Source organism: Sus scrofa, chromosome 5 (genome assembly GCF_000003025.6).
Source record: "Sus scrofa isolate TJ Tabasco breed Duroc chromosome 5, Sscrofa11.1, whole genome shotgun sequence".
Lineage (NCBI taxonomy): Eukaryota > Metazoa > Chordata > Mammalia > Artiodactyla > Suidae > Sus > Sus scrofa.
Genome location: NC_010447.5, coordinates 47442652 through 47467320, shown reverse-complemented (window position 1 = coordinate 47467320; position 24669 = coordinate 47442652). Strand labels below are relative to the sequence as shown.

The following is a 24669-nucleotide window of genomic DNA, read 5'->3' as shown; positions in this document are numbered from 1 at the left end:
GTTTTTGAGGTGAATATAGTATGCCTCTACGGCAAGAAAAAAAAAGGCTGTCCGTGATATAAGAAGATCGGCTATGATAATCTTATAAATTATTCAAGTCTATGGAAACACTCCAGTTCAGAGGTGACAGCTGGATTCGTTATCGGATTTCTCAAGTTTCACACGCGTTTTAGCTCCTGTGCTTGGTTTTGGTATTGTGTGTGTTTACTTCTACTAAGTGGGGCAGCTTTTTTTTTTTTTTTTTTTTTTTTTTGGCTGCACGCAGGGCATGTAGAAGTTCCCAGGGCCAGGCGTGAACCTGCGCCACAGCAGTAACCTGAGCCCCTATAGTGACAATGCTGGATCCTTAACCTTTGGCACCACAAGATTTATCAACAGCTATTTGAGAGACAGCAAATGAGTGACCAGAGGGCTTCATTTAGCCTCTGGCATGTTCTAAAAACTAGAATTAGGTGTCAAACTTTGCAAATTGAAAGATCCCCAGAGAACCACAGAAACCCTCTCGTCCCTGCAAATGGTGTGCCTCTCACAACTTCACACATTTCAGTCATTTGCCTGGCCCCTGTAGGCACCTGGGTTTGTGTTTAAGATGGCTGTTGCACCCCTTTTGCACTGTATTATGTGTGCATAGCATCCTGAAACAGGCCTGTGGGTCAGAATACGCTGATGTGTTATTCTGTAAAGATTTAAGAAGTGCTGGAGGGAAGACAACTGTTATAGCTGCTCTCCACAAAGGACTGTTCTCTGCCTGCTTAAGGGTTATCTCTTGAGTCTGCAATCTGTTACATCATTTTGCCTGTGCAACAGTCGCTTACATATGTCCCAGTCTACTGGGTACCCCGGAGTGTAGCGTAAGCTCTTTTTGTTCTATTATCTACCCTTTCCTCCTTTCCCCTAATCATAGTGAAATTCCAATCTGCACCTTCCCTCCTCAGGTCTCCAGGTCCTAAGCCTCTTCAGTCATTCTCAGCCCTGGGGCATAGGGCAGAGGATGGGCTCCCCTGCATTACTATTGGTAATAAACAACTGTAAACTAAATGGTAATAAACAACTGTAAACTAAAAAGAACAGTCAGAACAATGAATTGTGAGCTGAGAATATAGAAAAAAGCAAACAGTTCTGAGATGATTATCTTTCTGACTGATCAATAATCTACTAGAAATTAAATCCTCATCACCAAGAGAAAAATTCCAGCATGAAAGAAAAACAAGCCCTTGTCTAAACTAACCTTATAAGGGGTAAAAATATGATAAAGTTTACATGTATAAAATTTAGTTTTTAATATTTTTGTCTTAAGGAAACATACTTGCATGAACTCTTGAGCTTTAGAATGGACCATGTAAGGGAATAAAATTCTTTTGAAATTAAAAATCACGTTCAGCAGAAACTGATACTTTTAAACCAAAATGGATTAATAACTAAATCGTAAAACATTTCCCTTACCATCAAAATCAAAGGTGATTATACTTATCTTAATATCACTATATATATAAATAAGAGGATGTTGTGATACTTGCCGAGGTCAAATATTCCAGTTGCATTAACAAATATACACAAAACAAATATAAATTCACAGCAAATAATCAAATTTCCCCCCAATTATCTTCTCCATCATGAATTCAATAGCCTGGAAAATGCCTTTTTTTTGTTGTTTGCTTTTGTTTATTTTGCTTTATAATCTCAAAGTAGGAGGCAAGAAAGAAAGAGAAACACAACTGAGAAATATTTCAACTTTGATTAAATAAGAGTCTGGTTAGTTGCAATCTCTCTTGAATACTTCCCATAGGAGAAAACATACTGTGACACAGTGACCTGCCACCCCACTGTGGTTGGAGAGGTTAGGCCATTCCTTGTTGGCAGTTACATACCAGAAGGCTCATTCTCTATTTAAAGAAGTATAAAGACTAGATAGTTCATCTCAAAGACAGGTTGCTCTCATCTGTACAAATTAACTTATTTTCTTGATATTTGGACATCAGATATATTTTACTTTGTGCTGAAACAGAGACAGGTTCCTACTGGAGTAGAGCCAATATTTATTACCTTTCTCTTCTTTTCCTGGCCTGCAAACCTCTCCTCCTGATTAAAATACTTTAAAGTGTAATTTTCATCTAATACTGTTAATAACAATCACAATCTTGGAATTAAAAAAAAAAAAATGGCTGGAATTCCCATCATGGCTCAGCGGAAAGAATCTGACTAGCATCCATGAGGACGCAGGTTCGATCCCTGGCCTCACTCAATGGGTTAAGGATCCAGCGTTGCTTTGAGCTGTGATATAGGTCACAGACGCGGCTCGGATCTGATCCCACATTGCTGTGGCTGTGGCTGTGGCTGTGGCTGGCGGCTACAGCTCCAATTTGACCCCAGCCTGGGAATCTCCATATGCCACAAGTGCAGCCCTGAAAAGCAAAAAAAAAAAAAAAAGGCTGCTTTGGTCTACTTCAGTTTTGGTGAAGCCATTAAAAAAATAAAACGTGATACAGTTTAAGTTTTCCTGAAACATTAGGATTGAACGACTGGCTCGAACATTTATTGAGTGCCTACTAGGTTCAAAGTTCTGCATCGCATATGGGTATACATCCCAGTTTCTGAGTAACTTTGGATCATGGTCCTTCAGTGACTGGTCAGGAAAAGCACTATCAGATAGATCAAAGCGGGGAATTCTTAACTTGGGGAAATCTTGGAGGGGGTGGTATATCACCAGGTTCAGTTAAAAAATTCACTGCTCTGGGTTTCAACGGTTTGCCTCCAAGTCTACGTTTTAATGGTCTGTGGAAGAAGGATTGGTTCAGGCATCCTTTTTAATCTACCTAGACCATGATTTGAGAATTTTAGGAGCCAACATCTTAAAACTGTATTAAAATAATCCAAAAGCTTTAAAAATGGTCAGAGCACACCCTGTCCAGACCTTAAACCTTAGTGGTAATAACATGAGAGTTTAAAGACTCTGGAAGCAATTTTTTGTTCTTTTGGGGGCAGCAACCAGAAGGTCACTTGCAGAGCACCTCCCAGAGTGTGGGGTCAGGTGCCTTTGCTCTCTTGACACATGACAGTTGTTCTAACACTTTCATTATCTGGATTCCACTTTAACGTTCTAAAAGCACAGTCTCTAAGAATAATACAAGCATGGCAGGTTATTTTCTTCTTCCACAAATTCTAGTTGCATAATTTAACACAGAAACAATTTGGGGAAGAGATTATTATCTTTTTACATTTGGAGAGCTCTTACTGATACAGTTTCAAATATGCAATTGAAACGCTGCATTTTCTTGAGTATTCAATACATTTCTTGGACTTTTTTCCTAACTGCAGGAATAGGATAAATAAAACCACTCAGTTCTGAAGCACAGCAAACATGAATCAAATAGCTTTTACTCTATATTTACAGACGGCAATGCCACCATCATAAGTTTCTCTATATTTGCTGTCACCTTTAAGCATTTTCATTTATTAATCTCAATGTATTTTAATAGCATACATATGTTCTCAAAAAATTCTTCCCCGGGGCTTCCTGTCAGCTTTTCCTTACCTAAATCTTTAAAAAATCTTAGCCTCTACATGACTGAAAGCATGTTTTTAACAAGTTATTTGAAAACCTCTAGCTGTGCTCCATAGAGACAGGGCCCCTCTGAATCTGGAGAAGGCAATCACATTCCAGTTGTGTGGTCAGCCCTCGGGGCTAAACTCCAAAGCACTCGTTCCTTAGAGCCGTAAATCCACCGTGTTGCACGTTATAAATAAGGAAATTGCCCCATGACAGCTACGGTTTGGAAGCATTAACACTTTTTTTTAATGTTTAATCTTTTCAGTTATCTTTCTTAGAAAAACTTAGCCACCAAAATATGACTTCCTATATCTCTGACCTATAGGCCATAATTAACAGGAAGAAATTCCAACCAACCATGACAAAGGTTGCAGTCAGCATTTAAGACACAAACGGACTCTTATCGATTGAGCAAAAGGTGGTTCTCTCCACCCTGCACCTCCTCCCACCCCGCCTCCCCCCACCCTCTCTGTCCCTTGGAGCAAGCGACTTCACTTTGCAATAGAAATGCAAGATGTGTGCTTTCTAGCGGCTGCGTTTTAAGTTTGGCCTTCTCAACCATGAAAACACAGTTATAAATTGTTCTCGGAGCGAAACCACTCCACATCTTGGCACTTGGTTGTTTTCAACTTTTCAACAATAGGCACTGTTCACTCCCCTCCGTCTCAGTTCTTTATTCAGGGATCAGGCAGGACACTGATGAAAGGCTAGTCACGGCTTCCCCCATGGTATCAGTGTGGTGGCATGTGATGGTTCACATGGGGTGTGTTTGATCCGAGAAAGCCCAGTCTCTGCTTATTCTTCCTTTGTTCTGTCATCTGGGGAAAAAGAGACAGTGTGTTAAGCTGCTTTTCTCGCTCTTTCCCAGTGCGGGGCGGGGGGGCGGGGGGCACGTGGTGTTAGGTGAATATTTCCCGTGCACCTCCCGCCTGACCGGCATCATATAGAATATATTTATCAAAAAGGGGAAATATTTTTCCAAGTGAATTTCCACAGACAGAGAAGCAGAGCAACATCTGTGGTTAAGAAACAGGAACCGCGGTTCTTTTAAAGCAGCCCGTGCTTGTCACATCATCACCGGCCCTTTAGTCATTTTAACAGCTACCACAGTTACTTTTGCTATTCTTTTTACTCATGCTAACAATTGTGCACCATGAAGGGGTTGATGGGAGCATCAAAATGACAGGTACTAATGATGATCTGCCTTTCGGATGAATTTAATCATGGCTATGATTGCAGAAAATAGGAGTTTTCGATCAGAAAAGGTCCTTGCCTTTTGGCACTGAGTCCTTCCTTCCCCCTTCTGTAGAAGTGTCACGCAAGAGAGATGGGGAGGTGTGATAAGCAGAACGGCCTCTGCATTGCCAAGATGTGGCTCTTACAACACGACCTGAGGTTTCTTTATTGGAATTTACAACCCTCCGTGGATACCAATCTCTAACAAGCTCAGGAGTCTCCAGCCTCACCTCACTCAGGGTGGTGAATGATTTCACCCTCCCCAGACCCAGGGCCATCTCCCTGGAGAGCACTCACCTGCTCCTTTAGCTCCGCCAGCTGACCGGACAGCTGCTTGACCAGACTCATAGTGGATTCCAACTTCTCCTGCAGGTTCCGAATCTCATTTTGCTCGCTGTCACCTTCGTTGCTAACAAGGGACATGGCTCGCATCCGAGGAAACCAGTCCAAATTCTTCTCCTAAAAGCAAATAAACGTGCAAGAACAAAGGAATAAATATGGAAGGGAGCCTGAAGTTCTGTAAAGAATGTTTACAGGTGTGTTATTATGAACGTTTAAATCAAAGGTTCAGCGCACAGGAGGCCAAAAGTACTCTTTCTGGCCGGAGGTGGGGAGAGGTTGAGGGTGGGGATGAAGTAGGGGTTAGGCACTGGTCTTTGTGAGCTGAGGGAAGATTTTAAATATGGGAACAAACTTCCTCTGGGCTCCCAGCAAGATCCTGAAAAAAGTATTTAGAACAGTGACCTGAACCCTGATCCCTGGGGGCGAATCTTGGTGAAGGATGAGGTAGGGTCTGGAGGCTGAGGAGACCAGATCTGAGTGTGCGCAGGTACAGTGAAGACATGAGCTGTTTCTCCTCCCCACTCCCCACCCCCGCCCTGGCGCAGAAGAGAAAGGGTGGCAGAAGAGGAGGGTGGTAAGAGACATGTTTCAGTTCCAGCCACCCACGCCAGTTTACCTCCCACTTCCCCAAGACAAGCTCTGAGCTCGACTCAGGGAAGAGGGAAGTGGGAGGGCATGGCCCTCCCTAGGTTACCCTGTCTGCTCCCTTTGGAAACACTTTATTACGGCCCGGATGAGGGTTTAGAGAGAGACTTCCCCTGAGGGCAATAGGTGGTGCCACTTCCGTATTTCCAGGCAGGCTGAGTGTAGGGGTGTGTGTGTGTGTGGTGTGTGTTTGTCCTTTCCATTATGGTAAAGACAGACGGTTAACCAGACACCCATCTCTCGCAGTCTTTTTTTTTGGCAACCCCCAGGGCACGTGGAAGTTCCCAGGCCAGGGATTGAACCCGTGCCACAGCAGCAACCCAAGCCATTGCAGTGACAAATGCTGGATCCTTAACCTGCTGTGCCGCAAGGGAACTCTAGACACCCAACTCTCTTGAAAACTGATTGCCTAACGTCATAGAATCATTGTAAGTTACTTATATTCCATCTTTCAAGCCTCAAAAAAGCTTGCAAGGTAAATCATTGTCCCCATTTCACAGAGGAGGAATCAAGGGGCCCCAACAGTTTAATGACCCTCATCACGAGCTAGGAAATGGCAGAGCCAGGATTTGAAGGCAGGGAAGCTTTCCGTCACTGATTGAGTATGTCAGTCTGTAGCTCTATTTACCTATTTCTTTTTTTTTTTTTTTTTTTTTTTTGGCCAGCCCCATGGCATGTGGAAATTCCCGGTCCAGTGACTGAACCCTCACACCAGTGACCTGAGACACGGCAGTAACAATGCTAGATCCTTAACCTGCAGTACCACCAGGGAACTCCCTTTAAGGCACCTCCTTTCAATATCCTTAGCAGTGACCTTCCTGATTAAGATTCTTTCCACTTCAGAAAAGCCCACTGCAGTGACTACAAAGACTTTCGCCTAGCAGACTTCTAGAACGAGAGTCAGCAGAGTGCTTTCCCTAAGGGGGAAGGGGAAAGACCCAACTTATGTATTGATGCACTTCTGTCTAAACCTCATCTGGCCCTTGGGTTGGTTTTTTTTTTTTTTTTTGGTAGCTATTGTTAGAGAATAACACATTCTTTGTAGTTCCCCACCCCCAACAGCAGTGAAAAGGGCTGATAAAGAATTAAGGATAAAACAGATAGAAGAGTTTTAAACCCATTTAAATAGCTGTAGCGAATTAGCATTTCAAAGGAGGATGGTAACTTATTCTGAAGTGCAGTGACAGCCAGATTCATTCATTCAATCAATCCTTCCACATCTATTACCAGGTATTTAGAGAGGAAAATCAAATAAGACAAAAATGTCTGTTCTCAAGGAGCCTGTGGCTTAGGACAGCCCTTCATAAAAGGTGGGTTGGGTACTCTGCATATCAAAATCCCCTGGGGGTGCTTGTTCAAATAGCGGATTTCAACCCCACTGCCTCTTATGAGATCAGAACCTCTTAGGGGACCTGCATGATTCCTCTGGGCACCAAAGTTTAAAAACTCTGATCTCTGGAGACACAGAAGATAATTGATAACTGCTGAGGTAGTGGAAAAGCAGGAAGATGGGGTGAAGAGGGAAAGTCTTAAACGGCTGGTGTGAGCAGTGGGAAGAGGAAGCCAAATAGGGACCCATTAAATGCTTGCAGGACAGGGTGGATGGCTCAGCAAAGCAGGAGACTGTGCCTTGTAATGACTACAGCAAAGACCACTCTTCTCCAACAGCCCAGGTGGATTGCTGTTGAGGCGGAGACCCGGACTGACGTAGGATGTTGTGTCCCTGGAAGTGGGCATCAGAAAGATAAAGGTATCAGGAAGGTAGGCATTTCAGCAGAGCAGTGGCTGGAGTGAGGAACACGTGTGTGTGGACTGGTGGGAGGGATGGAGAACAGACCTGTGCTAATTGCTCTATTAGCACTTAATCCTTTCAACAATCCAGTGAATTCCAGTTCTCTTATTATTTAGTATCATACATAGATTAATTATTATCTGAATTTTACAGATAATTTTTCAGATAACTATTATCTGAATTTTACAAGTGAAGAGACTAATGCTAGCAAATAGTTTAGCTGGGATCCCAACCAGATCTGTCTACACCCAGGTCTCTTGGCAAGAAAGGGGACTGTGGACCAAAAGTGGAATAATAATACATTAAATTCTGAAGGTAGAACAACTTCTGGAAATGAAAATTCTGGAGCGAGAACGCTAACGTCTGGTAAGGTTATCAGTAAATTTGAGGAGCTAGTATGTAATGGGTATGGAGTTTTAGTGAATATGAAAAACCTCAAGAGCTGGATAGTGGTGATGGCTGCATAACAACAGGAATATGCCCAATGCCATAAAACTCAACACTTGAAATGGTTAAAATGGTCAAGTTAATGTTATGTATATTTTACTACAGAATTAAAAAAAAATCACAATTTGCGGAGATGAATCTTTTGGCTGGATCGTGCACACAGTCCCTGATATCATCCTGAAGGAGGTCAGTGGTTGGGGCTGATGAGGAAGCTGTGGGTGTTGAGGGCTAAAATCTGGAATGAAGGTACAGGAGTGACCAGGGGGTCTTAGGGGACAGTGACAGAAAAGCTTGAAAAATGCATTTTCACGGAAGGGTGAAGATGTGATGATTTCTTAGCAAGGCAGGTCTGCTCACCATCCTCTGGGGCTCTTCATACCGAAGGGGTGGGAAAATAGGCAGCTGCTACTAGTGGGCAGAAAGACAAGGAGCTCCTCTTGGCAGAGCCAGGAAGGCAGCACTGTGGGAGGGGCAAGTTGGTCTGTAAAGGGACAGGGATTCCAGGGGGGCTGATTGAGCGGAAGGGTCTGAGACTGAGCTGAGAAGGTACCACGTGACATGGTGATACCCAAGTCTAGATGGTGAGAACAGCTTTCAGAAAGTTTCCAAAACCAGCAGAGGCCAAACACTGTTCTAATGTTTAGCAAAGAGAACATGGCCTTTGCTATGTGAAACTGCTGTGAAACTGCCTCCAAAGAAATGCTATTGCCAGAAATCCAGGGGCCAGGTCAGCCCAGTCCAGGGTCTCTTGCTTTTGACGAAACAAAGGCAGTTCTCAGGGGACTCTTTCCCTATACATTCTTTCTTCACTTGGTCCTTTGTTCATCCATTCACTTACTAATTCTTACTGTGTTGACCATGTCTGTGCTGGGCACTGGGAAAACAATAGGGAGAAAACTCAGTGCTATTCCTGTGCTGGTGGAATTGTCTAGGTGGACAGTAAGACCTCAAAGGATGATGAAAATAACACGCTGGGTATAAGGGCTGGCTAAGAGAGTCACGGGGCTCAGTCAGCCTTTCTCCTAGTCTCTAAAAATCAATCTCCTAATCCTCTCTAGGTTTTTCGCCTTTTTCTTCCTCACACTGCCTGTATCTTTCTCAGTTTTTGTTTGTGTGCCTGGCTCTCAGTCTTTCCTCTCCTAGGTTTTGTGCTTTTTACTATTCTTTTTTTAAAAAAATTTTTTAGGGTATAGTTGACTTGCAATGTTGTGTTAGTTTCAGGTGGACAGCAAAGTGAATCAGTTATACATATAGATCCATTTTTCCTCAGATTCTTTTCCCACATAAGTCACCATAAAGTACTGAGTAGTTTTCCATATGCTATATAGTAGGTCCTTGTTACTTATCTATTTTATATATAGTAATGCGTATATGCCAAAATCAAACTCCCAATTTATCTTTCTCCCATAAGTTTTGTACTTTTTGCTTCATTCCTCTCTTCCTCTGTGTATCTATGGACCATAATCTGAAATTAAAATATAATGTGTTATTAAGTTTTTTTTTTTCCGTATTGAATGCTTTCTGGTTCCTTTTCTTAATTTTTAGGAACTTGAATGCTTTATATCTCATGAAAATGGCAAAAAGTGATCAAGCTAAATTGATTTTTTTGTCCTCTTTTTTACAAATAAAGGCCAGTCTTTTAAAAATAAATTTTTACAACTGATGTTTCTTCAAATTAGTGCAGAAAGGCTATTCTTTTGATAAAATGAACTCAAATCCAAAGAGTGCTCAGAGGAAATGCTGCATGTGCTTTTTCAATAAAAGTGGTTTCCAGTGCCCCAAGGTTCTTCTGTCTGCTCCAATGTCACAGAAAGTGGCTTCCATGGAAAGCTCAGCCTGAGTGGGGTGAGAAAGGAGAGCCCCAGACATCAGTCTAAGCCAGAACCACAGGACAGACACCCAGGAGAGTGACTGGTCAACAGGACGCCGCTTCCTCACTGCTTGTCAACTTTTTAACGTGTCCACCATCTAACAAAGCTGTTTGACGTGTTATTTCTTGGTTACTCACATATGCGGTGTACATCTCATGATCGTGCTCACGATTAGCAAATTCTCAGGCTGATTTTGGTTAGTCAATATGACATCATTTCCCTACTTCACCAGGAATGAAAATGTTTTGACCACAGAGGAGTATAAGGTCAGGGAGACTGCAGATTAACTGTAAGGTTCTGAGGTTACAGTGTATGATCCTAGCAACTTGGTGAGTGGAAATCCAGCTTCTCCGAGCTCAAATGCAAAGCCCACAGATGAACTGGTCAGGTCTCTGAAGCAAGACAGACAGCATGCCAGCCATAACCCTCCTGCTATCCCTCAATTCTAATCATAATGTATCTTTCTAGATGATGGGAAGATCAATAGACAAAAGTGTAAAAACCTTTCAAATAGTCTTTCCACAGTCAGATCAATTTGACTTAAATTTAATTTTGTAGTTATTCCATAAATGATTAGGTTGTCAGAGTCAGTCAGAGCTTAGCTGTGCTATGTTTTCATATCTGCTTCTCAAATGTGATACCCCATTTGTGGGAAAGAGGCCATGCAGCAAAGGAAAGAGCACCGGTCCAGGAGTCAGGACACCTGGGATCTGGTTTTAGTTCAGCCAAAATCTAGCTGTGTGATATAAGGAAGCTCGGGAAGCCTTATTCTCTGAGTTCCAGTTTCCTCATCTGTAAAACCAGGATGTTACCCTGGTGGTCTCTATATCTCTTCTAGTTTGTTATTCTGCGAGCTACGAATTTAAAACTTTAAAAATCAAATTGCTGAGACAAGCCCCAAGCTTGCCAAGTGAGCAAACAGAAACAGAGCCTTTAGGGTAGACGCAACCTTAAAACCACATAACCCCAGCTCAGCATATTACCAATGCCCAGTCTGAAACCTAGAAAGTTTAGGTTTCCTTGAGGTCTTACAACAGTGTTCCTGCATTTGATTTCCACTTCTGGACAAGTTCTGCCAAGTTACGTAGTGGAACAGCTCTTATAAAGTCTAGTCCTGTTGATGCTTAATTGACAACAGGCTCAATGTAAAGGTGGTACTGATTTTTCTCTGCATCAGAATGAGAATGAAAAGTAGAATGAGATTCAGCTCAGTGAGCCAAACACTAGAGGAATCGGTCTTGCTTTTTTAACTCTACTAGGTACCCAGGAAAAGTCACCTGGGAGAAATTCAGAGTTAGGAATTAACAGACACATGCTACTATATATAAAATAAACAAAGACCTACTATATAGCACAGGGAACTGTAGTCAATATCTTATAATAATGTATAGTGTAAAATAATCTGAAAAAGAATATATACATATATGTATAATTGAATCCCTTTGCTGTACCCCTGAAATATTGTAAATCAACTCTACTTCATTGTTTAAAAAAAGGTTAAAGAAAATATTTTTTAAAAAAGTTGCCTGCCTGTAAGCTAAAGAAAAAGTAAGCCCTGTAATTCTATTTCATAGTAATAATTCCATTTGTTGGCTGCCTGGCAAGTGTCATGCATTTTAGTCACACTATGGCCGATACCTACAACAACTCCATAAGGTTTAGACTGTTACCAGTCCCATTTTACAAATGACAACACTAAGGCAGGAAGAGGGTTAGTTATTTGCCAGGGCCACATAGGGGTTGTTAAGTGGCTGCACCAGACTTTGGCCTTCAACCTGTGTGGCTGGAAATCTCGTGCTCCCTTCACTGCACTGGACTATTTCTTCACATCTAATGAAGAGGTCGAAATGCTTAGCTTCTATCCCACTCTCTCCCTCTTCCCCTAGATCCTGCTGTACAGCACTGGGAACTATATCTAGTCACTTGTGATGGAGCATGATGGAAGATAATGTAAGAAAAAGAATGTATATATGTATGTGTTACTGGGTCACTTTGCTGTACAGTAGGAAATTGATAGAACACTGCAAACCAACTATAATGGAAAAAATAAAAATCATTAAAAAAAAGAAAATCTAAAATAGACAAAAAAAATTTCCTCACAAAGCTGTTCACAGCACCACCACTTATAATAATAAAAAGTATAGAAAATAAAAAAATAAAATAAAACCCTCTGAACTAGCCGAAGAAAACAGAGAGAAAACTATAGAAAACCATAATGAGAATACATTTTATAACTTGAACCCCCCTGATTACTTCTTCTGGGGTACGCTAAAGATTTATACACTGAAAATCAGAAATACAAAAGCTTTAGGTATTGTATCAGAGATGCAGGTTACAGGTACTGTGGAAATGCGTTGATTAAGCCTTGATATTCTCTGCAATTCTGCAGAGTGCTCTGAAATATTGCTAATGAGGGGTACACATTGAACATGCCATGTATTACATTGCACTGCAGTGGAATATCAAAAAACCATTTAACATGTACCTTCACCTCTGCTTTCAGACTCTCTGTGCTTAAAATGTACGGTCACAAGACATTTGCAAAGGTTCTTCCTGGTTACGATCCTTTTCTAAGCCTTCTGTTTATACTGCATATTCCATTCTAGAATCATAGGCAAAGCCTACTAGGCTGACAAGTATAACCATTTCCCCAAACCCTCACTGTAACCTCCTGTATTCCTCTCTGCACTTGTGGTTTGAAGATGTCAGCAGAAACAGCCCTCAAAAAGAACATCAGCAATGCTAAAACTACCTACCTACTAAAAAGTCTCTGAGGGAAAGACACCATTCCTGCTTTCTTAGAACTTCAGACGTAGGACAGTAATCTGGAACAAGGATTCTTTTTTTTTTTTTCTTTTTAGGGCCACACCTACAACATATGGAATTTGCCAGGCTAGGGGTCGAATCAGAGCTATAGCTGCCAGCCCACGCCACAGCCACAGCAATGTGGGATCCTTAACCCACTGAGCAAAGTCAGGGATTGAACCTGCATCCTTATGGACTGTAGTTGGGTTCATTACTGCTGAGCCATGATGGGACTCCTGGAACAAGGATTCTTTCTGCAGCCAGAGTAATGGTGTTGGTGGAAGTTTTTCATATATACCATCCCAGCCTCTGCTCAATGAAGGAGGAGCTTGAGGGGTTTCCCATGCTCATACCAACATGGTGGCCTTGCTGGCAGGTTGGACATCATCTCAAGAACTTAAGGAACATCCACAACTCTGATGTCTGGGTTTCTAGCTTTATTCCTGGTGAGCACCCCACCTGTATAGGACAAGTATGGCTCAATGTGGACCAAAGAAAGGCTGATTCTCACAGGGGTTTGGATGCAGGCCCTGGGTTATGAGGAAGGAAGGATGAGCTGGAAAACATACTCTTGTCTGACAAACACTTGGATCTGGAGGTGAGAGAAAGGATCCAGCTGTGTCCTCGGAAAACGCTATTCCTGGATTGACAAATAAATGAAAACCTTGGCAACTCATTCTAAAAAGAGGGAGGGAAGAAGAATAAATTTTGCTATGTTAGAAAAATAACACATTCTAGGACTGGAAGATTCATTTGCTAGCCCTCATTAACTGTACCTTCCTTCTGTCTCTCCCTGTTTATTCTGTATCATCTTCCTTTTGCAACTGAATTCCTACAAATGTAGTAGAGTACCATATTTGTGTGGATTGAGACTTTTAAAATTTAATTTTTATTTCATATTGGACTATAGTTGATTTATGATGGGTTAGTTTCAAGCATATAGCAAAGTGACTCAATTATACATATACATATATCCATTCTTTCTCAGATTCTTTCCCCACATAGTTTATTACAGAATATTGAGTTCCCTGTGTTAGACAGTAAGTCCTTATTGGTTACCTATTTTTATATATAGTAGTGTGTTTATGTTAATCCCAAACTCCCAATTTATCACCCCCTGACCTTCTCCCTTTGGTGACCATAAGTTTGTTTTCAAAGTCTGTGAGTCTGTTTTTGTTTTGTAGGTTCACATGTACCACTTTTTTAGATTCCATATATAAGTGATATCATATGATATTTGCCTTTCTCTGTCTGACTTACTTCACTTAGTATTATAATTTCTAGTTGCATCCATGTTGCTGCAAAAGGTATCATTTTGTACTTTTTATGGCTAAGTCATATTCCATTGTGTCATCTTTTTTATCCATTCCTCTGTTAATGGATATTTAGTTTGCTTCCGTGTCTCAGCAATTGTAAACAGTGCTGTAATGAACATTGGGGTGCATATATCTTTTCAAATTATAGTTTTCTCCAGATATATGCTCAGGAGTGGGATTGCTGGATCATATGTTAGTTCCACATATAGTTTTTCAAGGAAACTCCATGAGAAAATTTAAATGCACTAGTTATCCAAAACAAATCTATATTGAATGGATATATAGATATATAGATTTGTAAAGTAACAAATCCCTTTACTGTGTCATTGTTAAACCCTGAAATAGTTTACGAATCAAAATGCTTGGCACTTTGCTGTCTAGCAGAAATTGACAGATCACTGTAAATCAAGTATAAGAAATTTTTTTTAAAAGAAAGAGGAAAAAGAAAAAAAAATGCTCAGACATCAGGTTTACATTATATATGTGAAAGTGGTTTGAACGTTACAAAGCACTGTATAAACTTCAAATATTCTTGAATTTCTGAGCTGACTGCACAGAGGTTGCAGCTTGTACATTAGAGTCATGTAACAAATGCTCAAAAAGCAACAGCCGTTGGCATCACTGTGGCACTCCACTCCTCCTGGCCCCTTTCTAGGGCTCCACCTCCAGGTCATCGCCAGGAATGGGGCTGCCAGCGGGGAGCCCTCCAGGGACAAGGGCTATTTAATCTAGTCACTGCTCCCAAGGGCATAGAGAAAAATAGGTCCGTGAAAGTGCTGATGAAGGAAGGAGGGCTGGGATGAAAATGACTTAGCAGGGCTACTGATCTCAGCAGACCACAGGTTTGCAATCAGAAAGTTCTAGCTGGGAGGGCCGGGATGCTGGTCCAGTTTTACAGCCCCTTGTTTGATAGGTGCCTCAGACAGGGTGGGAGTGGCTGGCAGTTCCCAGCACAGGGCATGCGGGAGGGCATGACAGCCTGGCAGGCTCCCACTGCTGCAGAGGTGAAAGCATGAAAGGCCCCGCCTTCTGTGACTTCCTCACCTCAGCAGCCAGAGTGAAGCAGCTGAAAAGAGGATCAAAGAAGCTCAACAAGGAGTTCCTGCTGGGGCTCAGCAATAACGAACCCAAACCCGACTAGTATTCATGAGGATGCAGATTCGATCCCTGGCCTTGCTCAGCGGGTTAGAGGATCTGGCATTGCCATGAGCTGTGGTGTAGGTCCAAGACGTAGCTCGGATCCCGTGTTGCTGTGGCTGTGGCTTAGGTCAGCAGCTGCAGCTCTGATTTGACGCTTAGCCTGGGAACTTCCACATGCTGTGGGTATGGCCCTAAAAAGACAAAAAACAACATCCCCCCCCCAAAAAAAAGAAACAGCTTAACAAGCTTTTACAAAAGAGTGTCAGAAAAAGGGTTGGGCTCTGGAGTTTCAGACTCACAGGTCAAGATTTCTGTACTTGAGCATTTCCAGACTGGCTGGGGAGCTAGGTGCTGGTAACATTAGACCTTCACAAGGACCACACAAGAGGCCCTGCACACACGAGGCCAACTGAAAAGTCATTGCCTGAAGGTGGTCTGCGTGCCAGAGGGTGGACTCTGGCTACCTGGGGGTTGAGAGAACTATGAGAACTTGTAGGCTTACTTATCTGAGCAACCTGAAAACGCACTGATTTTGAAAAGCAGAGCTCTCCGGAGTGACCTGGAAGAGGTGATGATACAAAGCTTTGCGCCACTGAGAGCAGGTTGGACCCTGAGCAGAGACTACAGCCCCAGAGCACCCACCTTGCTCCCTGGCCCCATCGCCATCCTCCTCCCTCCCTCCCTTCCTCCCTCGCTCCTTCACAGCAATGTCCTACCTGTCCATGATGAGTGGGTATCAACTGCTCACAGATGTGAAACTGCTTATGGATTCTCTTTGGGGCTCAGTCTTCTCACCCCTGATGCAGCTAACTAACCATGGCTCAAGGGTGTCTACACACAATATCAGCTACATCTGTAAATGGTAGAGTTCTGATCTGTCTGTCCCTAGCCCCCTGGGCACTGAGGGAGGGAGCCACACAGAGAAGAGAGGGTGGTCCATGGGAAAGTCTAAGAGGGCCCAGACCCACCAGTAGTTTGGGGTTGCTAGGAGCTGCAACCCCCTTGACAATAACCAGGGGGATTACTAGATAACCAGAAACACAAAGGGGTAGAAGAGCTCTGGTTATGGGGGCAGCTGTGATGTGGGGTTGCTGGGGAGGGCTATGGAGCACTGGACTCCCCCCACCTTGAGCAGCAACCAGGCTAGGGAATCACTCAGACAGAGGAGGGTGGAGCCCAGCACCCAGAGCTGCTTTGAGCCATCAGCCAGCAGACTCCAAGGTACACAGCAGTACCAGGGACGGAAGCCTAGTCAAAGGTCTGATGATGCAGTGATGGAGGGGCCATGAGCCATTCAGGAACCAAAAGGTCTGCCTGACACCCTCTCAGATCCCTACTGCTGTTTTTCCTAGAGAGGTGGAAAGTGGAAAGCATTCCAACCACAACGGAAAAATAAAGCTCCAAGGTCCTACCTGCTGGCTTTCTTAGAGCCAGTCATTTCCCTTCCTGTTTGTGGTTTGCTTTTCCTGTCAGTTCATACATAACTCCACTTAATCTCATTTTTTATTCTTGGGACTTTAACCCTTTCCTCATCTTCTTATTTGTTCATTTCCATATTTACTCTCCTAAGGTACTTGCTCTTAGCCTATTTATCCAAGAAGGTAAATAGTTTCTTCAAGTAATCTGAAGTATGAGGATTTGCAAGTCTCATTGGGATAGGAAAAAAAAAAAAAAAACCCAAAACAGGAGAGCTCTTCATGGTGAGAAAAGAGCATTTTGAACAGAGCATTGACTACTCACGTGGGCTCTGGTCCAGCTTCTGGCTGCTTAATATATGGCGCCTTCCTGTGCTCCAGGACACTACCACTGGGGGTTGTGGTAGAAGGCTGGGTCCAGCCTCCTAATAGGGAAGCTGAAAAGGCCCATAACCCATCTGTCCTCTCTGTGGCAGTCAGAGCCCAGTTATATGACCTCAAAGTGGCTCAAAATTTGCTCCTGCTTGAGATTTTTGATGTGGATCAACTGCTACCAAGAAGGAGTGGGGCATATATCCAGACAAATCTTTCATTCAAAAAAGATACATGCACCCCTGTGTTCACTGCAGCACTATTCAGAATAGCCAAGACATGAAAACAACCTAAAAGTCCATTGACAGATGGAAGGGATTAAGTAGATGTGGTACATATATACAGTGGAATACTACTCAGCCATAAAAAGAACAAAATAATGCCATCTGCAGCAATATGAATGCAACTAGAGATTCTTATACTAAGTGAAATAAGTCAGAAAGACAAAGACATATACCACATAATATCACTTACATGTGGAATCTAAAATATGGCACAGACAAATCTATCTACAGGAAAGAAACAGACTCATAGGCATGGAGACCAGACTTGTGGTTGCCGAGGGGGGAGGGGAAGGAAATGGGATGAACAGGGAGTTTAGGGTTAATAGATGCAAATTATTATATTTAGAATAGATAAGCAATGAGGTCCTACTGTATAGCACAGGGAACTATATCCAATCACTTGTGATAGAACATGGTGAAAGATAATATGAGGAAAAGAGTGTGTGTGTGTGTGTGTGTGTGTGTGTGTGTGTGTGTATGACTGGGATGATACACACCAATTTCTGCTGTACACTAAAGTGAAACTGTACAGCAGAAATTGACAGAACAATGTAAATCAACTATAATAAAAAATTAGGAGGTCCCATTGTGGCTCAGGGGAAATGAGTCTGACTAGTATCCATGAAGATGCGGGATTGATCCCTGGCCGCGCTCTGTGGGTTAAGGATCCATTGTTGCCATGGAGCTGAGGTGTAGGTCACGGATGCCGTTCGGATACTGTGTTGCTGTGCTATGGGGCTGTGGTGCAGGCTGGCAGCTGTAGCTCCGATTCAGCCCCTAGCCTGAGAACTTCCATATGCTGCAGGTATGGCCTTAAAAAAATAAAAAAATAAAAAAAGAAGCAGGAATGATGTAGAATTCCTTTTGCTCACAATACTTGAAACAGCATTTAGCTGTTAGCATTAGCTGCACTAAAGCCACAGCTGCCAAGGCTGACTTTCAGGAGACAACAGCAGTGGCAGCACATGTTCCTTCCACCCAGCCTGTCCCCAGGTGGGACCCTCTGGCCAGCTCACTTTACTTGAACCTCCATATGCTGTGGGGGAGGCCTCAAAAAGACCAAAAAAAAAGAAAAAAAAAAGGAAAAAAAATGGTGGTTTGAAACATTATCTTGGGAGGAGGGGGGCTACTATAGATTGAATAGACCATAAAAGTTGCTCTGAAGAAGTGGTGTCTGGCTCATGAGAAAGAAATTGATCTGCATTGAAATGATGGGACAGAGTTTCGGGCAGAGGGAACAGTCTTGCAAAGGTTCAAAGCTTGAACTGATGCTGGTATATCTGAAGAACAGACGGAGGGCTGGTGTAACTGGAGTGTGGTGCTGAGTGAGAGATGGATGATGGGAGGAGATGAGGTACCAGAAGCAGATAGTGACCAGTTAGGGAGGGCCCTGGAGGCAGTGGTAACTGAGGATTTCTGGCTCCCAACAGAGGAATGCCATTCCCTGGTTTACAGCAAATATGTACACACATACATACATAAATATACATAAAAATAAAACTAAACAGAACATATGGAGAACAGAGAGGGTGAACTCCTCTTTGGAGACCACCATCTCCAGATGGGCATTGTGGGGGCTTTGGCAAGGGTGGCAGGAGTAGGGCACTGAGAAGTACTACCACAATGATGTCAGACCAGGGGGCTTTGAAACCAGCAAATGAGTGTCTGGAAATGCATACTTGGCACATGACACCTTTTCCTGGAGGATAAGACCAAAATATTTGGTTTGCATGATTACTGTGAAGAAACAGACTGGATAACTTAGCCCCTAAAATGGATGACTGGGCTGGGACACCACAGCCGTTCTCCCATGGAGGAGAACTGGGTTATGCCATTGTGTCCTACCTCTGTGCCCAGTGAACACTGTGTTGGCAGCCTGAAATGAGCCATGATGGGAGTATTTACACCATAGGAATGGGCAATACTACCATCAGGGCTTTCCAAAGACCACCAGAATTGGTAGTTAAATATTAGCACACTAGTGGAGAATGTCCCTTATTAATAAAGATGGAGGAAGCCTTAAAGATAGTTTAAATTAAACCACTAACCCCAAAGTCCACAAGCCAGAAGATCATGGCAGAACCAGGATGACCATGGAGGATTCTAGAAGTCGCTTGACCTTAGAAGGCATTACCATCTGGATTTTTAGTTTACAGGGTTCACAGGTTAACTTTTTTTCAGAATCTTTTAGTTTTTCAGTATCTACATAGGTACTTCAGATATTATTCTCAATTATGACAATGAAAAGCATGTTTAGATTAAGATCATCCTGTTCTCTTAAATCAAAAAGAGTCAATCAAAAATGAAAACAAAAAAGGGCAATTTATATTTCAAATACTATTGAAAAAATGCTGAAGAGCTAATGGTGACACCAGACTCAAGAGGACCTGAGAAAGAAGAGATCTAAGAGGTTTGGGCTGGACTCTCACAAGAGGGTCTAGCTATGTTTTTACCTAAGAACCTGGATATCTACCTCCATCCCCTCATCTTTAAACCATGCTGAGGTCAAGCAGTACAACCACTTTTTTTTTTTTTTTTATCTTTTTTTTTTTTGCTATTTCTTGGGCCACTCTCACGGCATATGGAGGTTCCCAGGCTAGGGGTCGAATCGGAGCTACAGCTGCCAGCCTACGCCAGAGCCACAGCAATGCAGGATCTGAGCCGCGTCTGCGACCTACACCACAGCAACGCCGGATCGTTAACCCATTGAGCAAGGGCAGGGATGGAACCCGCAACCTCATCGTTCCTAGTCGGATTCGTTAACCACTACGCCACGACGGGAACTCCGAGTACAACCACTTAATGCTGCTTTAATTAAAACAATAATTTGGCTCAGTTGCACATTTCAGTTCATCTACAACGTGATACATTTATTTCCTTCTGACATGTAAATCGAAACAACTTTTTCTGATATTTTGACAGAACTTTCCTAAAATTTCTTTCACTTAGAATCATCAGATCCATTTCCATAGTATGTGACTTATTAGGAGGAAAATTAAAAAGAATACATCTATTTTAAAAAGAACTATAAATTTATATGTGGAGTTCAAGGAAAACTTTAGGTACACACACACACACACACACACACACATGCAATGTCTATACAGAAAATCTATTTCTGGAGAAGAAACATTCCCAGAAAATTTTAACACCTGAGTTAAATGCAACACAATAGCAAATAGAATTAAAATATGTTTTAGTAGATCCATCTGTTACTGTTTGAGCTTCCCTGCCTTTTTTACCTCACATACATGCATGTGAGTGTGTGTGTGTGTGTGTGTGTGTGTGTGAATATATATAGATATAGATAGATAGGTAGAATATATATCTCACATATAGGTATGTCTTAAACAAAAAAACTAAATCTAAAAGACTACTTGAATTCTTCATTTGGAAAAAAAAAAAAAGAATGCTTTTTTTCCCTCCCCCTTGAGAGCAAACTACTTAATGAATGGTCACCAAATCTCAAAATCACAGACAAAAATCAATGAAGGGTCCAGCATGTGGTTATCAGCATGGAGCTTTACCTGTCACAATCTGATTAAGTTTGCAGCTGGCCAGCTCGCCAGCTGATGTTCTTATGCGACCCCCTGATAAGACGACAAATTATCCAATTGTTCTTTTGTTTAGTTTATCCTAAAGTCTTTCCCCTTGTCGTCAAAATACTACCCACGCAAAGGAAAAGAACTGGTAGTCCTCAAAGTGTGTCTGCCCTGGGCTAGCAGCATCAACATCAACTGGAAAAGGTTAGAAATCCAAGTTCTTAGGCCACACCCCGGACCTACAAAATTAGGAACTCTATTGAGCCCAATAATCTGTTTTGCTTTTCTGGGGGGCAGCACTCATGTCATATAAAAGTTCCTGGCCAGGGATTGAATTCAAGCCACAGCTCTGGATCCTTGACCCCTTGACCCACTGTGCTGGGCTGGTGATTGAATCTGCACCTCCGAACCCTCACCTCTTTGAGCAACCTGAGCTGCTGCAGTCAGGTTCTTAACCCACTGTGCCACAGCGGGAACTCAAGTAATCTTGTGTGTAACAAGCCCTCTATTGCGTTATGGAAAGACTGGCCAATGGGGACCTGCTGTTTAGCACAGAGACTCTACCCAATATTCTGTGATAATCTATACGGGAAAAGAATCTGAGAAAGAATGGACGTGTGTATATATTTAGCTACATCACTTTGTTGTAGAGCAGAAATTATCATAACATTGTCAATCAACTATACTTCAATAACACTTTAAAAAAATGGGGGAAAAAAACCCCAAAAAAGCCCTCTAGGTGACTCTGAAGTGTACAAAAGTTCAAGAACAACCACTTTAAATAATTCAAGACCCCACGTTATCTTAACACCACTACCCATGAACCTTAAAGAAAATCCTTAACTGTGTCCTTGTTACACACTGAGTAATCATATAATATGTAGGCTAAATAGGGGCACATCTGAGGATGAAAGGAGTGTTATTAAAAGTTTCAAAGAGACAATAGCATAACCAGGATGGTTTCCATCTAAACTATGGTCTCTCTGGTTTCCATTAGAACTCAGCCTGTCATTTACGGTTAGGAGAACGAAAGGGTTCCATAACACTATCTGGGAAGCCTGTGGATTAGAAAACCGCATTTATGTACAATCTGTACGTGAAATACTGAAAGGATGTTTGCGAGATATTATCTACTACGAAGTCATTAAGTATTTTGTAAATTGTCTCTAAGACTGGGTTTTGACATATTTCTCATGGGAGTAGTCAATACCTGCCACTATCATGTCATTTCTTCCCCTTCTCTTTTTTTTTTCTCTTATAAACTGGATGGATATTAATACTCCCCTGAAATTTGTCCTTGATTCCAATGACCAAAAAAAAAAAAAAATTCATTTTTTTCCATTAGTTTTTATCATCACCGGCCTCTCTACCAGTCTGAATTGTTTCATAAATCTACTATGAAGAGCTGGAGCATGGTCATGGTGAAGCTCTGGAGTGGCTCTTCGGGGCTCAGCACAACACAGAGCCCTAAACAACAAAATTCAGGGTTGGACTAAGATGATGTGCCAGGTTGCACCAAAGAACGCTTACCCTCAGGCCAAGCTTTCTCATTAGCATCAACAAGCTAACATTTCTTCCATAAATTCTTTGAATGGGATTGAGGGATGCTGAACAAAAAAAATCTGAATTGAATCTAAATTGATATGTTCTTCTGGGACAGGGGCAAGTCCGGGGTGATGTCAAAAAGGTACCTAACTCTAGGTTAGATTATAGCTTGCAAAGGACAGCAGTGACCACTGTCTAGTTGGCTTTGGGACTTAGAATCACTGTAGGATGCTGCACAGCTTGAATAGAATTTTACCACTGCCAATGCATCAACAGCTGGCTAGCTGGGTCCAAAAATAATGCAGTCTTGAACACAGAGAACCCAGCAGCTAAAGGTGATGACCCATAACTCTGCCAAGCGGCTGTTAGACATGAGAACAAATGAAGTGATCTCATGTGGGGGGAACAAGGGAAACTTGGGCTGCCCTGGGCACAAGTGAGGCTGGGAGAAGAGCAGGCTGTGCTAGAACTTCAAAAGAAGGTGGCTCTTTTGGAAGAATGACTCCTGGCTGATTGTAACAGTAAGATGCCAAGTTACAAGGGGCACAAGGTTTTGGTGAACAAGAATTGCAGCCATGAGTCACAGAGCAGTCTGACACAAAGGCAATGTGGAAACAATCTTTGATCACTTAGCAGTGCTGCATTTCTAATTTCTGTGCTGTTTCACAAACTCCCTATTTTTCCAACTGAGGCTATTTGGTTTTTATGCATTTTACCCATTTTAGAAACATTTCCCTGATTTTTTTTTATGGAATATCAATCTGACACAAGACTTTAAAAAAAAAAATGAAACAGATGCTGAAGCAACGCCTACGTGTAAAACTCGTTTCTGACACATGATGGAGTTAGTTCATGAAACACTGTGATGTCTGGTGATGATTGGCTGGTGCACACAGGTGCTCCGTGTTGATAAGAACTCAGATGTTGCCCTGAGACATTTTATAATGAATACTGGCTGACTTTTAAATTGCCTCTTTGGGGAGTTCCTGCCATGGCTCAGTGGGTTAAGAACCCAACACAGTCTCTGTGAGGATGCGGGTTTCATCCCTGAATTTACTCAGTGGGTTAAGGATCCAGTGCTGCTGCAAGCTGTGGTGCAGGCTGAGGATGTGGCTTGGATCCAGTGTGGCTGTGGCTGTGGTGTAGGCCAGCAGTGCAGCTCTGATTTAATCCCTGGCCTGGGAACTTCCATATGCCATAGGTGCGGCCATAGAAAGAACAACAAAAAGGATAAACTGACTCTTCATTTAGGTGGTACCCAACCGTAAGAGTTGAAACCATTTGTGTGTGCGTGTATTTATGGAGATAGCCCCCAAAGCAGCAGAGGCAATTTCTGATCTCACATTTCTCCTCCAGCTTGCTTCTACCTGCATTATCTTCCTCCTAATTGCCAACCGACTACTCCCAGGCCCATCACTCTCCCTGGCTGGGGCCACGATGTATAATAAAGAATCAGACTGGTCTGTTCCCTGGTTCCTAGGGGGAGACTCTACAGCCCTGGAACTTCCCAAATGATAGAAACATCTTTGTTATTCACAAGCCCCTTGGTGCACACTTGAGTTTATGCTAATGAGGTGACTTCCGGTGGGCTCCTATAAAGCTTCAAGACAGGCTGGTCACCAGAAAAACCACACACTCCTGGTTAAAGGGTTGGGACTTGGAGCCTTCATGACCTGTGTGGAGCGGAGTGAGGCTGCAGATAGAATTCAAATAGGTGCCTATGATCCAACCAATCAGACCCACGTAACGAAAGCCAAATAAAAACCCTGGGTAGGGAGTTGCTGCCATGGCTCGGCAGTTAATGAACCTGACTAGCATCCATGAGGATGCAGGTTCAATCCCTGGCCTTGTTCAGTGGGTTAAGGATCCGGCATTGCCGTGAGCTGTGTGTAGATTGTAGATGTGGCTTGGATCCTGAGTTGCTGTGGCTGTGGTGTAGGCAGCAGCTACAGCTCTGATTCAACCCCTAGCCTGGGAACCTCCACATGCTGCAGGCGCGGCCCTAGAAAGGACAAAAAAAGACAAACGAAAACAAACAAAACAACGACAACAAAACAATGTGGGCATAGGGGCTGCCCAGTTAGAGAACACCTGATGTACAGGGAAGGTAAGGCACTGCATCTGTGGGGAGAGGGCATGGAAGCTCTGAGTTCTCTTCCAGACCTTGTCCATGTGTCTCTTCATTTCGCTGGCCCTCCTGATTTGTATCCTTTATAATAAAGCTGTGATCATAAGTATAACATTTTCCTGTGTTCCATGAGTTGGTCTAGTGAGTTATTGAACCTGAGGGGGTCATGGGATCCCCTGAAGTTATATGTTGTCTATTGGAAATGTGGGGACCCTGAGGCCACCCAAAGTGTAGTTGGCCTC

The 24669-nt window shown here is 42.7% G+C and overlaps 1 protein-coding gene across 2 annotated transcripts in view; it reads right to left on the bottom strand.

Moving 5' to 3' along the window:
• The window catches only part of ITPR2 (inositol 1,4,5-trisphosphate receptor type 2), a 529759-nt gene continuing 506729 nt past the window's right edge, over positions 1640-24669 (bottom strand). Inside the window, exons 57-58 of one of the 2 annotated variants that reach the window (XM_021092920.1) lie at positions 5081-5242; positions 1640-4365 (exon numbers count right to left, since the gene is read on the bottom strand). In XM_021092920.1, the coding sequence (XP_020948579.1) occupies positions 4279-4365; positions 5081-5242 (249 nt within the window). In that variant the 3' untranslated portion in view covers positions 1640-4278. The remainder of the gene's footprint in view (positions 4366-5080; positions 5243-24669) is intronic. The other variant, XM_021092919.1, reaches the window with a different exon arrangement.